Source organism: Theobroma cacao, chromosome 9 (genome assembly GCF_000208745.1).
Source record: "Theobroma cacao cultivar B97-61/B2 chromosome 9, Criollo_cocoa_genome_V2, whole genome shotgun sequence".
Classification (NCBI taxonomy): Eukaryota; Viridiplantae; Streptophyta; class Magnoliopsida; order Malvales; family Malvaceae; genus Theobroma; species Theobroma cacao.
In genome coordinates this window covers 13,698,703-13,712,773 of record NC_030858.1, presented here as the reverse complement: position 1 = coordinate 13,712,773, position 14,071 = coordinate 13,698,703, and the positions used below count along the sequence as shown (strand labels likewise).

The window sequence follows — 14,071 nt, the reverse complement described above, 5'->3', positions numbered from 1 at the left end:
GGGGGGATGCACACGATGGTGCCGGCTATGTGCACGATGTGTGGGGATGTACATGAGCCGGGTGTGTTTATGATGATGTTGATGTTTATCTATGTAAGTATGCATATCTAGACTTATGAAATGAAAACTTATGAATGTGATATATGATTGACATATATGAGAAATTTGATACGTTGCACTTTGGGAATTTTCATGTGTTGTATGTTGATTTTGTTGGTTTAGCAAGATGGCCTTTTTGTTGGGTGATGGGAAACTTTTCTCTTGTTGCTCTGTTTTCACTGCAGCGAAATTCATTCTCGCTGCAGCGAGAAACTCTCAAGTTTGAGAACCTTCACCAGAACTGGTTCTCGTTGCAACGAGAATGTATTTCGCTGTAGCGAGATAGTCACCGTAGCCTCTCGCTACAATGAAAAAGGAATCTCGCTATAGTGAAAAACTCTCTGCTTCATCAGCTGAATTTCGCTGCAGCGAGAAAGAATTTCGTTGCAGTGAGAAACCTTCTATTTTTGGGTTATAATTTCGTTGCAGCGAAAAACCTTCTGTTTTGGTCTCCTATCTTGTCCAATTGTTGCCCTATCTTTCACTTCTTTACTACCATATCAGAGCATAGACTTCCTACATTAAGGATTAAATGAGTTAAGTTTAAAGGGAAGAGGTTTAGTGAGAAATCCTCTACCAGTTGAGAAACCCTCGTTCAGCTAATAACTTAATCCCAACGTCGCTGCAACGAAAACTCATTCTCGCTGCAGCGAAGATTCGTTGTCATATTTGACTTGCTTACATATCATTGAAGCTTTCATTCTTCAAATGGTTCGTTGTGTATGGATTCATGATTTTCAAATGATCAATCAATTAAGGGCTTAATGAGGGGTTTTTAGTAAGAATAAAAACAAATTGCATTGTTTTGAAAAAGAATGCATCATGATTTCATTAAAGATTTCTTACGGTATGTTTATTCCCTTTCTTGTTCACTCATTGGGTTTATACTCACCATTTTCAACTTCATGTTTTCAGATCACGAGGCAGCCGGTAACTAGGATGAGGTGTCCTTATAGACTTGTACACATCTTTTGGTAGGTGTCTCGACATTCAGTAGCTGTACATTCGTCCGAGTCTCTTCGTTGAAAATCGAGTCTTCTTTTTGAGATCTATAAACAAACTTGATGTAAATTATTAAGACACATGCTGAAGACGATGTATGTATATTTTAAATGAGTAATGCCAATACGAGTTGAAAATGTCTATTACTATTTTGATTTAAAGTTATAATTCGTGACTTAGCAATATTTGATGGAATGAGGAGTAAAATAATTCGATAGGCTTGCTTGGGCTTAGTGGACTATGTCCATTGGGCCCATGCACCGGTCATGGCCCGAAATTTGGGTCGTGACAACCCTATTATTGGAACAAAATGGGTGTTTAGAAATAAGGTAGATGAACAAAGGAATGTAGTTAGAAATAAAGCTAGGTTGGTAACCCAAGGATATAACCAAGAGAAAGGAATAGATATGATGAAACCTTTACACCGGTTGCTAGGATAGAAGCTATAAGATTACTGCTTGCATTTGCTTGCTTTATGAACTTTAACTTATTTCAAATGGATGTAAAGAGTGCATTCTTAAATGGTTTCATCCAAGAAAAAGTTTATGTTGAGCAACCCCCCGATTTTGAGGATTTTGAAAAATCAAATCATGTCTTCAAACTTCACAAAGCCTTGTATGGATTGAAACAAGCTCCTAGAGCTTGGTATGAAAGGCTTTTAAAATTTTTGGTTGAAAAAGATTATGTTAAAGGTAGTATTGATACAACATTATTTATGAAAAGATACTTAAATGATTTAATTGTTGTTCAAATTTATGTGGATGACATTGTATTTGGTGTAACTAATGAGGCTTTATGCAAGAATTTTGCCAAAGAGATGCAGGAAGAATTTCAGATGAGCATGATGGGTGAGTTAAAGTACTTTCTTGGCCTCTAAATCAAACAAAGTGAAAAAAGAATCTTCATCAACCAAAAAAGATACATTCAAGACATGTTCAAAAGATTTGATATGCTGAAGCTGAAATCAATTTGCACACCAATGAGTCCATCCACCAGACATGATGTAGATGAAAAAGAAAAAGATGTTGATCAAAAGCTTTATAGAGGTATGATCATATCACTACTCTATTTAACAGCCAGCAGGCCTGATATTCAATTCTCTGTGTGTTTGTGTGCTCGTTTTCAATCTCAACCCAAGGAATCACATCTGATTACTGTTAAAAGAATTTTTAAATACCTCTTAGATACACAAACTTTAGGAATATGGTATCTTAAGGAATCATCCTTTAGTTTAGTTGGATATTCTGATGCAGATTTTGCTGGTAGTAAAACAGATAAAAAGAGTACTAGTGGAACTTGTCAGTTTCTAGGTCGTATGCTTGTGTCATTGTCAAGCAATAAGCAGAATTTAGTTGCCTTGTCCACAGTTGAAGCCAAATATGTATCTTTAGGCAACTTTCATGCTCAAATCTTGTGGATTAAACAACAACTAAAAGACTATGGAATATCAATGCATAACATACCAATATATTGTGATAATACAAGTGCAATCAACATTTCAAAAAATCCTGTGCAACATTCTAAGACTAAGCATATTGAGATTAGACACCATTTTGTTAGAGATCACATAGTGAAAGGTGACATTAAAATTGAGTTTGTAAATACTTTACATCAATTAGCTGACATCTTCACAAAACCTTTAAATGAGGATAGATTCTATGAGATTAGAAGAAATTTAGGAATGGTCAGTATGCAGGAGCTTTAGGAAAAATTTTAAAATTTTCTCAAAAGACAATGGGCACTTAGTCAACTAAGACAGACACTTAGTCAACTAAGAGCATTCTGTCTCTTTAAATAATAAGGCTCAGTTAGTTAGAGGAAAATGAATAAAAAAAATAGTATACCAGGTGAAGGAAATGGGCACAAAATACCGCCCAGTTGAAAAATAAAAATGAGAGGCAATTTTCAAATTTTGAACAGAAGAAAAACTGACAATATTTAAGGGGGAGACAAATGGTTTTTGGAGAGATTAAACTGCCATTAACTCATTTCCTCTACATTTTCTCTCTTCTGAAACCGACCCACCTGAAACTGAAACCTACCCACTCAAATTCTCGAAACCCTCAGTTAGAAATCTTTTAAAACAAAATGGCAAAATCCTCTTTAACCAAAGAGATTGTTCAGAAGAAAAAAGGTAAACGGCCACTGGAAGAAGGCATGCAAGTGAAAATGCAGAAGAAAAAATCGAAAATTGTGTCTACATTTATAAGTGAAAAATCTAAAAAATCACAGAAAGAAAAGGAACAGAAAGCAAAGAAGAAGAAAAAAAAGGAAAAATCATCTACGAAAGGTAACATCTCATCCTCCAAGTTTAGAAATAAAGCCCATGAAGATAGATACAGAAAATTAGAGAATGCCCCTATCACTTATGGTAAATTCATTGACTGGGACAGTTTTAATGAAATTCTAAAAATTCAAACAAGCTTATCAGATTATTTTAAGGAATTAAAACTGAAGAAGTTTAGTACATTTAAGAATCGATCCTACAGTGCTAGTTTAGTTAAAGAATTTTATGCAAGTATAGCACTAAACAAGGATGAACTTAAGGACTCTGATGATTATATTGAGGATGGTCTGAATGTCTATTTGAATGGAAAGGAATTTACTATTACTGCTACAGATTTAGGAAGCCTACTCAAAATCGAATGTGAGGATGGTGAGTTTGAGTTCCTTGAAAATTATAACCCCTAATTCCTATGGGAAATTATCACAAGGAAGAAGGAAAAATACTCTTTCAAAAGTAATGTCGGCCTTATTACAAGTTCTCAAATTAGAATTTTGCATTACTTTGTTGCTACGAACATTCATGGCAAGAGTGGAAGTTTTAGCTACATTAGCCTCCAAGATCTATGGCTAATGGAGCATGCATTCAGTGGTGTTTCACTGAATCTGGGCAGATTTATGATTGAGAGAATGAGAGGAGCATGTCGACTGGAGAAAATAAATTTGCCTTATGAAAATATTATCACATCTCTAGTGTAGAAGAAAGGTATTTGGAGCTTTAAGTATGAAGCAAATAAAGTAAAAAGTAGAGACCAAGCCATTTTCCTTTAAAGTTTGCCTAAAATGGGGTATAAGCTAGATGGAGAAACCTTTGTTAAAACCCCCAAGGTTGTTATTGGAAAAGAAACTTCTCTACTTGCACATCTTGAAGCATCCTCATCTTAGTTCTCTAATGAGATGGCTTTTAATCTGCTCATGAGGATTGATGGAAAGCTGACTGACCAAAGAGCAAAGATGCTGAAAATTGAAAAGAAATTGGCAAAGCTTGAAAATGTGCTGAAGGAAAAAGGAAAAATGCCTTTTGAACCTGCAGCTGTAGATACCTCTGCAACTCCAAGTCTTGAAGAAGGACAAGGTGCTAAAGGTTTTGCTTTTTCAAGTCGAGGGTCATGAACCTGAAGTGGATCAACCAAGAAAAACCCCCTCACTTGAGCCTCCAAAGGAAGCTGAGTTAGAACAAGGAACTGAGGTGGTTGGCTCATTTGATGAAAATCCCCTATCCCCTACAGAACCTCAAAAAGAGCAGCCTTCTCCTCCTCATTCTGAGGAAGTATGCATCATGGACATTTTCCATTAGATGGTTAGGGAAGAGCAAGCAGAAAAGGAAGCAGCTGAAGCTCAAGCACAGAAGTCTGCATCCACTGAACCAGCTGTCACAGTAGAAAAACAATCAGGTAAAGGAAAAAAAAAAGCTGCTGTAGCTCCACAAGCCAAATCAAAACCTCCTAGCAAAGGGATGAAAACAATGGCAACCAAGACCAGATTCCTCAAAAGAAGAAAATCCTCCAAAATTGTTGAAAAGGCTAAACCAGCAACTATTTCATCTCCCCAAGACCCCTTGGAAATTTTTGATAAATTATCCCCTGAACAATCACCACAAAAATCACCACCCAAACCCTATCCCGAACCTTTAAATGTTTTTTATGGCATTGATGAATTTAATCCTTCCACCTCTTCAGAGGATTGAAACCCCCTTCAGAGTTGATGATGACAAAAAGGGAGAGAATTAAGAGATAGGAAACTAGGGAGATAGAAAGAGGGTAGAAAAGAACTTGGGGTAATTTAAGAATATTGACTACTGTTTTTATTTTCTTGCTATTTTTTTCTTTGACAGTTGAACAATTAAATTTAACTTTGATGTTAGATGTTTTTGAATGCTGAAAGACATTGTGGTTTATTGCTGTTTATGTCTACAAGTTGATGGTTGAATATTTAAATCTGTTATTAGAGTATTTGCCATTGAGTTTATGCTGTTACTTTGGTGCTGATATTGAGCTGTTGTGCTGATCATTAATAGTTGATACGATATTGTGAGTGAGATTTGGATGAAAATAAATATGAATGCTAATATTTTTGACTAGATGGTTTATGGCATTTAGCTTTCGAATGAATTAAGTCTGGAAACAATATGATAGATGGCAAGTTGAAATAGTAATAATGTTCTGTCACTGTGTCACTTATTGCTTATTATTCCACAAGCTTGTATAAATATATTCTGTCATCAATTTGAACCTTTACATGTCATTTTCTGTATGACAAGAATAAAAACATGCTGAAATGAATAATAAAACTATACACACACTAAGGGGGTGCACACACTTAAGGGGAGGAAAACCTCCATTTTGTGCAGAACTGAAAAAGAATAAAAAGACACTGTGCTGTTAATTAAGGAATGTTTTGTCATCATCAAAAAGGGGGAGATTGTTGGCTTCATTAGTTTTTGATGATAATAAAACATTCCCATTCATTTGTATCTAGTATTTCTACTTGAGTGTTCAGGACAAAAATTGTATGCAAATAATTAATCAATCATTCAAATGCACATATCAAAGAGCATAAGAATAAGGAAGTCACAATTGATTAATAAGACAGAAGCCCCTTAGTCGATTAATGAAGAGTTAGTCAGCTAAGATTTAAACTAGAAGTTGGCGAGCTGAAGAGTATTGAGAAACAAAAAAGACTTAGTCGACCAAGGAATAAGTTAGTCGACTAAGAAGCTACTGTTAGAAATCTGAACTTCAAGATAGAACCAACTTAGTCGACCAAGAAATAAGTTAGTCGACTAAGTACTTACTGTCAAAAACTAGAAATAGAAAATAGAGACAACTTAGTCGACTAAGACATAAGTTAGTCGACTAAGAGCATTCTTCCAGAAAATTTAAATTGTGCACTAGAAGATAGATTAACGGCTAGAACTGCAACAAAACTATTTTCAACGGTCAAAAACTGTCTAAAACACTTCAGAGTTGATTTTTCAAGTATAAAAGAGGGTTTCAATGGCTAGAAATGTAATGAAGGCTTCTAAGAACACAAAAGAGCTAAAAAACCTGCAAATACTCTTTGCTCATTTACTGCACTCAACTCTTATCTTTGTAATTGTGATATGCACTTCACTTTGTACCACTTAGATCAACCTTGTGATCATAGGTACACTCTCATCACTTCTCTCTTTGTATTCTTAGAGTGAAAAAGTCACTCTAAGGGATTGATTCAAGCTAGGATTGCTTGATTGGGTATAGGTTCTAACTTAGCCTTGAAAAGTTAGGTTGTGTGTTTTGGCTAAGCCTGATAAAAGCCATTGTAAAAGTTTGGTGAAAGCTTGTGAATTTCACCGTTCATAGTGGATTAGTTTGAAAAATCCTTGGTTGAATAATCAAAGTAGTAGATATAGGTTTTGGACTGAACCACTCTAAATTTCTACGCATTGTCTACTCTATTTTTATTTTCATTACTTTTCAAATTAGTTCCTCATCTTACCAAGAGCCAAAAAGTGCTATTCACCCCCCTCAGCACATTTACTTGAGACCAACAATATAAATAAACCCTTGTATTCATTCAATTGTTCTTTGAGAAATATAGCAATATTTCTGGTCATTTCACTGTTCAATCAATATCGATTTTCCCAAAAATGTCATGACATGCATCTATTATTTATTTCTATGCTACTACTGTCACCAGTATAAAATAGCTTGAATACTGCAAGATGATCATTAACTCTAATTTTTCAGAGAGGACCCAATAATATGTGGAATTGAGAAAAGATATAGTAACACCCAATTCTCATTTAGGCCAAGGAGATCAATTATAGAACTGAGTTTCTATCTACATCATTAATTAATAAGTTTGAGAGGGGACATATATATGTTAATACGTTTATGTTTCTGCCGTTGAATATCAGCGGCTCCTCTACTCATTAGTTTAAAGCTAGTATATATATGGACTTTGGATGTTGGGCCAAATTTGGACTGTCGATCTGCAACTACTTGACAAGTACATTCACTTTGAAACTTGGTAGTGATAGAATAAGTTGTCATCCGTCTCAACAACAAAGTTATGGTTCTAGGCAAAATCAGTCTTTTGCTAGCTGCCTCTTTTTCCACCAAAGAAAAGGAAGTTTTCTTACAATTTCTTACAATTGATATGACACTAGCAAATTATTACTCTAATTAATTAATTAATTGCTTTTAAACCGTAGATGGTTACAGGAAATTAACCCTTATTGATACAGGAAAAATTATTAGATAGGTCTGTTACTGAATTAATTATAAATTCAATAAATTATGACATGACTTGTAGTTAAAAGTTATCATGTATAGTTGCTTTTAACTCAGTCAACACAACTTAATTTGATAAAATTTTACTAATTTTGAAAATCCGGCCTCAAACAAATAAGAAAAGTAATTAACAACAGTTTCTTTTTAAAAAAAGAATTCCTATTAAAATATATTAATTAAACAAAAAGTATGGATTGCAAAAAACAGGATCATACTGTTGAGCCAACCCAAGAAAAATTTTCTATTTCTTTCCAGAAAAAATATTAGTATCCGGCTTGATAATAACATGAGATGAGAGTCAAAATTCCTTACGAATCCCAACCGAATTAATCAGCTAGTTGACTATTTAGTAATGAATGCTTTCTAGTTTCTACGTACATTTGTCGATGAGCTGTCTAGCTACTTTGTACACTATTAATTATATATGCTTTCTAGATACATAAATTTTATGGTTTAAAGACCATGAATGCATTTTTCATCCATTCAATATTCCATCCGCCAGCAGAATACAATGCACACAGAAAAAATAAAATGAAAATGAAGGTTGGTAAAGATGTACCTACCTCCATTACTTTCTTTCTTCCACCGGTCTATCTTTCTCTAACATTCATCCAATTTTTATTAAAATGGTAATAAAAATTATTGTCACTTAGTTTCTATATTTAACACTTTCCTTAATCTCGATCAGACCCTTAATTTATATGAGGGTTTTGATAAAGAAAAAACTTATTGTAATTCGTAAAAGATGGATAACTTAATCAATTCACTGGAAAGGAAATGTTGCCTTCGTTAATTAATCTTATCTGAACAACTGTTTGCTATACAAAACGCCACGATTTTGTGAATGAATTATGGGATATCATTTGTCGTTGCACTGCCAGTTCCTTTGAGTCTTTATAAGTTAAACCACTCGTCAACATTAAAATCAGACTAAAATAAGGTTAAAGATGCTCCTAACTCGTAAACAACAAGCACTCTCAGCGTTCAACTAACACATTTTTTCTGGGGTCTCATTGTTCTTTTGGAGCATTAATTTGTCCCTGTGCCGGCCCCATTATCAGGAGGGCAAGTCTAACTGTTCATCAACCGCCATGTGTTCTTGCTTCCATTTTACAACACTAAATCATTGCATGGACTTTGTATATATTATATAGACTCAATCTCTCTATTGTTCCTAGTATAGAATCCTTGTCTCAACGGCATTATTGAATCCATTAAGAAACATTTGAGGCCTTAATCATTTTTGGGTCAGCATTTTTCTTTTACACATGAATATTTTTTGTAGCATAATCGAAAAGAATCTCTCTTTTTTTCATTTTATATAATTTTTTTAATATTTGAGTTCGAAATATTCAAATGAAATCTCAAATTCAAACTGTTTAAGTATTCCATTGGAAAATAGGTTACTACTATTTTATAAGCTAACTTTTTTTGTACAAAAGTTTTTAGTTTGAGATCCCATTATTAGTTCTTTGATTGTTTAATACCCAAAAAATAAAGACCAAACTCATTCTTAACAAGACAACAACATAGAATTAAATAAAGGAAAAGAATATCGCTCATTATGTTATGAGTTATTCTACCATTGGATTAAAAAAAGGAATTTAAGGAGAAATGTTATGTTGGGACTTGAGCCTATGAAAAGAGATGACCAGGCTATGTCTGGAGAATAATTTAGAGAACCCCAAATTATGCCCCAGAAGGAAAGATGTGATTCATAATTTGAGATGCACATCTGGCATGGGTTCCACCAGGGGCAGTCCCTACCAGGACTTGGGATAGGACTAAAAAAAAATACCTGGCATGACAAGGTGACTCATTAGCTCATTTTTGGGTTATGTCATTGTTCTGAACCATCCTTAGTATGGTTATTATTTAATTATTAATGTAGTTATTATTGATAGTAACTAATGCAGTTGTTTTTTTATTTTTTTCGTTTAAGAGATTTCTTTCACTTCTTATCACAAAAATTCATCAGCAACATGAGGGAGCCGACATGACAGTACTAATAATAATTGGTGTTTCCATCAATGAGCAATAATACTCATCCTTTTCAGGCACTTCATTGTCTATCCACACAAAAAAGGAAGCTTAAACCAATCTTTTCATTTTAACTCATAACATTATACAGGCTTGAGTTTTTTATGATCAGATCATTCGACTACTTGCAAGAAATAAATGGTTAAAGTATTATTTTGCATATCATTTGTGTGTAGTACAAGTTAAAAAATGGGACAAAATGGCATTACTATTTTTGGGATGACTTATTAACGCATTGGTTGACACTTTTTTGTTATATCTCTTCCCATCCATTTGACATTTTCTTTACCCTTTTCCAGTTGGAGGTTTCCTTGGGCATTTATTGGAAGCAGGACATAGAAGGTGAAATGAGTGTCTAATACTGAAGGGGAAGTTTTGATGTAATAGTTCACTCTATATATGTATTTATAATTGCAACAATATTTGTATTTACATGAAGACAATAGCAGTGGTTGGGATTTTCTTAGCACTTGGATCAATTTCCCTCTAAGAACTTGTAGAGATTGAATCTTCTGGAGAAACTGAGAAAGAACTATGACATTCATATTCAAGATCCTCAAAGCCCCAGAATTCTTCTTGGTCCTCTTCTTCTTCTGGCATTTTCCACCTCTCTTTATCAGTATCACCACCTTCCACAAGAACTTCCAAAACCTATCAATTAACAGGAAAAGAATTTGCTTCAAGGGTTTCATTGGATATAGAAGCGAAATTTGACTTGAAGAATTGGCTAAAGAAATAAATAAAGTATTTTGTCATCATATATGCATAAGTTTTGAATTGTCAAAAAGGGTGCCTGTGCAACATGTGCTTTATGTGATTCATGACAAGAAAATGAGGCCCATGAGCTCAATAATTACATATTTCTATCATGACTTTTTCGGGTTAACATATATATTAGCCTTGGCTGGTGTTGTATCCCCTTCTTTTTAATGCACTTGACACGTTTAAGCTTTAAATGAACAAAAATCTAGCAGCATTACTTGGGAATTCTATATATAATATTTTTTGACAAATTGCACTTCCATTTCAGTTGCTTCAGCAAGTGGTAGTCCCAAATTTCAAAGCAAATAATCATAACTGTAGAGAAAAGGGTAATTACACACGTATTTTATGTTTAAAATACACTATGGTGCAACGATAAGTCAAAACAGGACCCGCTTTTCCAATCATTTTGTAATGATTTTCTGATCCTTGTAATCACATGGGTTTGTCATATTTTAGTTTCTGTATTAGCTTCAAGGTTTAGGTTAGGTAGGATAGAACATCCTCTGAGTGATTAAAATTGCGTAAAAGACCGGATATATGCCCATCTCCAGCACCAAAAAATGACCAAATCTAAGTTTGCATGTTGCAGTCCTTACCAGTGAAAAGGATGTGCAAAGTCATTACAGGCGAACCACCATAATTTTAAGAAGATGACAGCTGACAAAATCATAATATATTAACAAAGTTGGTGTTTTTTAAATACCAGAACACACCTATATGAATACTGTCAGTCACTTAGCTATAAACTATAAGGTAACTATTGTATTCATAATCTAATGATCCTCATCAGGAAGTTTTGTTTATTGATCAAAACTCAAGCTTAGTGTATCTGCATTCCTAATTGGAAGGACGAAATGCATTGAATTAAAGCCTTGTATTATGGGAAGAAGAAGTGCACCACTGGTATGCAAATATCATCGTATCTGTCAAGGGAACTTAATTTCAAAGATTAAATAGACTGCTAGGCATTGAAGCGATAGTCAGCATCTGAAATGCGTATGACTCGTCAGGAACATTAGAGCCTTTGAAAATTACATCATCCTATAAGAAATGTATGTGCAAGACCAGATTTGGATGCATGGGGTCAACAATAAATTCGTATTCATTGATGAACATGTGCAAGTAATTGAATTACTGGTGATGCACATGACATGGTCCAGCATAGCAGATAAAATACCTCATTCATGGTAGGACGCCAAGCTGAAGATGCTCGAATGCAGAGAGATGCCGCGAAGGCAAGTCTTTTTAGCTGCGAAACATCAAAGGCCCCTCGGAGCCTTGGATCTACCAATTTTTCAATCTCATCGCGTTTCAAGAGTGGTTTTGCCTATTGAGTTCAGAAGGTTACAATTAATAAAGGCATGAAATTCACATAACCATCTATTTCTTTACTAACAAAGGTTAAGGAAGGATGATGTTCTAATTTAAGGAGAGGCATTACCCAGCAGTGCAAGCTTTGGTGAGAAGCATCAACTGGTTTCCTCCCTGAAATAATCTCCAATAAAAAAACTCCAAATGCAAACACATCTGTCTTCTCGTCCACAATTCCATGCATAAAGTACTCAGGCGCTAAATGCCTACAGGACATGTAGCATAGCCATTTAAACCAAATTCATCGTTATGCTTTCTTTTAAAAAGGAGGGAGAAAAGGTTTGTAGAATATAGTACCCGAATGTCCCTTCAATTGGAGCAATTGAATGGTGTGTCCATTGAGAAGGAAGCCATTTTGCTAGTCCAAAATCTGATATCTATAACATAAAATTATGAAGAAACAGTTAGAACACAATTAGTCTGATCAAAGTAAGTCAAACAGAGCAAATTTGATATAGGCACCTGAGGTTCAAAATCTGCAGTCAATAGAATATTCGAAGACTTAATGTCCCGGTGAATTATCCTTCTTTGACATCCTTTATGTAAGTAATGGAGTCCTCTTGCAGTACCAATTGCAATCTTATACCTTGTTTTCCAGTCCATTGATGGCAAATTCGCATCTGCAGCAACAAAAAGTCAATAAAAAAGGAAGAGAAAAAACATACCAAAACCCAGAAATGTCCCAGTTGACTTTGATTAAAGAAAACCCCAAGATTTTGCATTTGATACCATGGAGAAGAGAAGCAACAGAGCCTTTGGAAGAGAACTGAAAGATGAGATAAAGGCCATTGTCAATGCAACAGCCTAAAAGTGACAATACATTTGGGTGGCAGACATGACCAATAGTTCCAATTTCAGTCAAGAAATCCTTCTCTTTCCTTTCATCAGTTGAAGCTTTTGTTAGTTTCTTCACTGCAATCTCCTCCCCATCCTTCATCACTCCTTTGTATACCTCTGCATACCCTCCTTTGCCTACCAAATTCTCTGCTTATCCAAATAATAAAATGAAAAACATTAACACCCAGAAGAGAAAAAAAAAACAACCAAACTTGAGGGAAAAAAGCTTGAACAGTTGAAAGAAACCTGAGCTAAAAGCATTGGTGGCAAGAGAGATTTCTTGAAAGGAGAAGCATCTCCACGAAGGTCTCTGAGAATGCTCTGTAACTGAAACAATCTTGGAGCTTTCTTTGCGGTTGTCTTCTTCTTCTTCTTCAAAAACCCCATGTTGGGTGTTTGCAACATCTTCTTCAAAACTGCGTCTTTTTAATGAGAACAACCGTTTGAAGCTGTTGGTTCTGATATACTTCATTGCAATAGTGACAAGCAAGTGAGGGAACTCTGTTTCATGCAGGAGCTAGCTAGCAACAAAGAAAGAAAAGAAGCCTTGTAAGGAAAAAGGAAAACCCAGCTCAGAAAAGAAGTTCTGCAGTTCAACAGATCCTCTTTATTATTGTTAAATGATTAAGGAAACAGGGAGTTAAGAAGCGAAAGGAGTCAAAAAGAGGATACTTGATTGGTTTCAAGGAGAAGGGGGAGGGGGCAGATGAAAATATTTGTGTGGATGATAAAGGCTTAATTAATGAATGTGAGAGAGACAAGAGAGTGTTAAGTAAAAGGCTTAAATGCAGTGCGGGACATAAATAGGAAGTCACAGTGCCCGTCTTTAACCCTCATTTATGTGATTTTTACTCAAAAAAGCGTAGCACCAAATGATGATCCAACCATTGGGACGCCAATGAGGGCTGGGTTGGGGTTGGCGCTTTTGTGGGTTACTTAATAGGGTTTAGGGAAGCAACTAGGCCGCCTGCCCCCTTTTTCCTTTGATTTTCTTCTCGATGAGCTGTGTATTTGTTTTATTGAAGCAATCCAATTTTACCATTTTATTTATTTTTTCAATGCACCTACACTTTATGATGCGATTTTTAATTATAACTTGAGTTCACATTTAATTGATATTGAATTTAGATATGAATTAAATCAGAATTAAATTGAATTTAGCCATCAAATTTCATTTCCCATGCACTTAACGCTGTCAACTTTTTTTATATAAATGCTATCAATTTCCATTTATTACATAATGATTAACTCAATGCAAATGAAAATGAGCATTTAATCACTAAGATATGACAAGGGACACAAACCTTGGGGATTAAGGTGTATAATGTTATAATTTCAATATCCTCCCTTGAGAAAACGAAAAAAAAAAACACACAGACACAAAAAGTCTTATTGTCAGA

The 14,071-nt window shown here is 34.7% G+C and overlaps 1 protein-coding gene across 1 annotated transcript; it reads right to left on the bottom strand.

Annotated features, from left to right (window-relative positions):
- On the bottom strand, positions 10,035-13,422 carry LOC18589290 (probable receptor-like serine/threonine-protein kinase At5g57670). Its single transcript, XM_007014180.2, has 7 exons — positions 12,918-13,422; positions 12,564-12,818; positions 12,297-12,454; positions 12,132-12,211; positions 11,905-12,040; positions 11,641-11,790; positions 10,035-10,349 (listed from the first exon to the last, which is right to left on the bottom strand). The coding sequence occupies exons 1-7, from the start codon at positions 13,141-13,143 to the stop codon at positions 10,185-10,187; spliced, it is 1,170 nt and encodes a 389-aa protein (XP_007014242.1). The 5' UTR covers positions 13,144-13,422; the 3' UTR covers positions 10,035-10,184.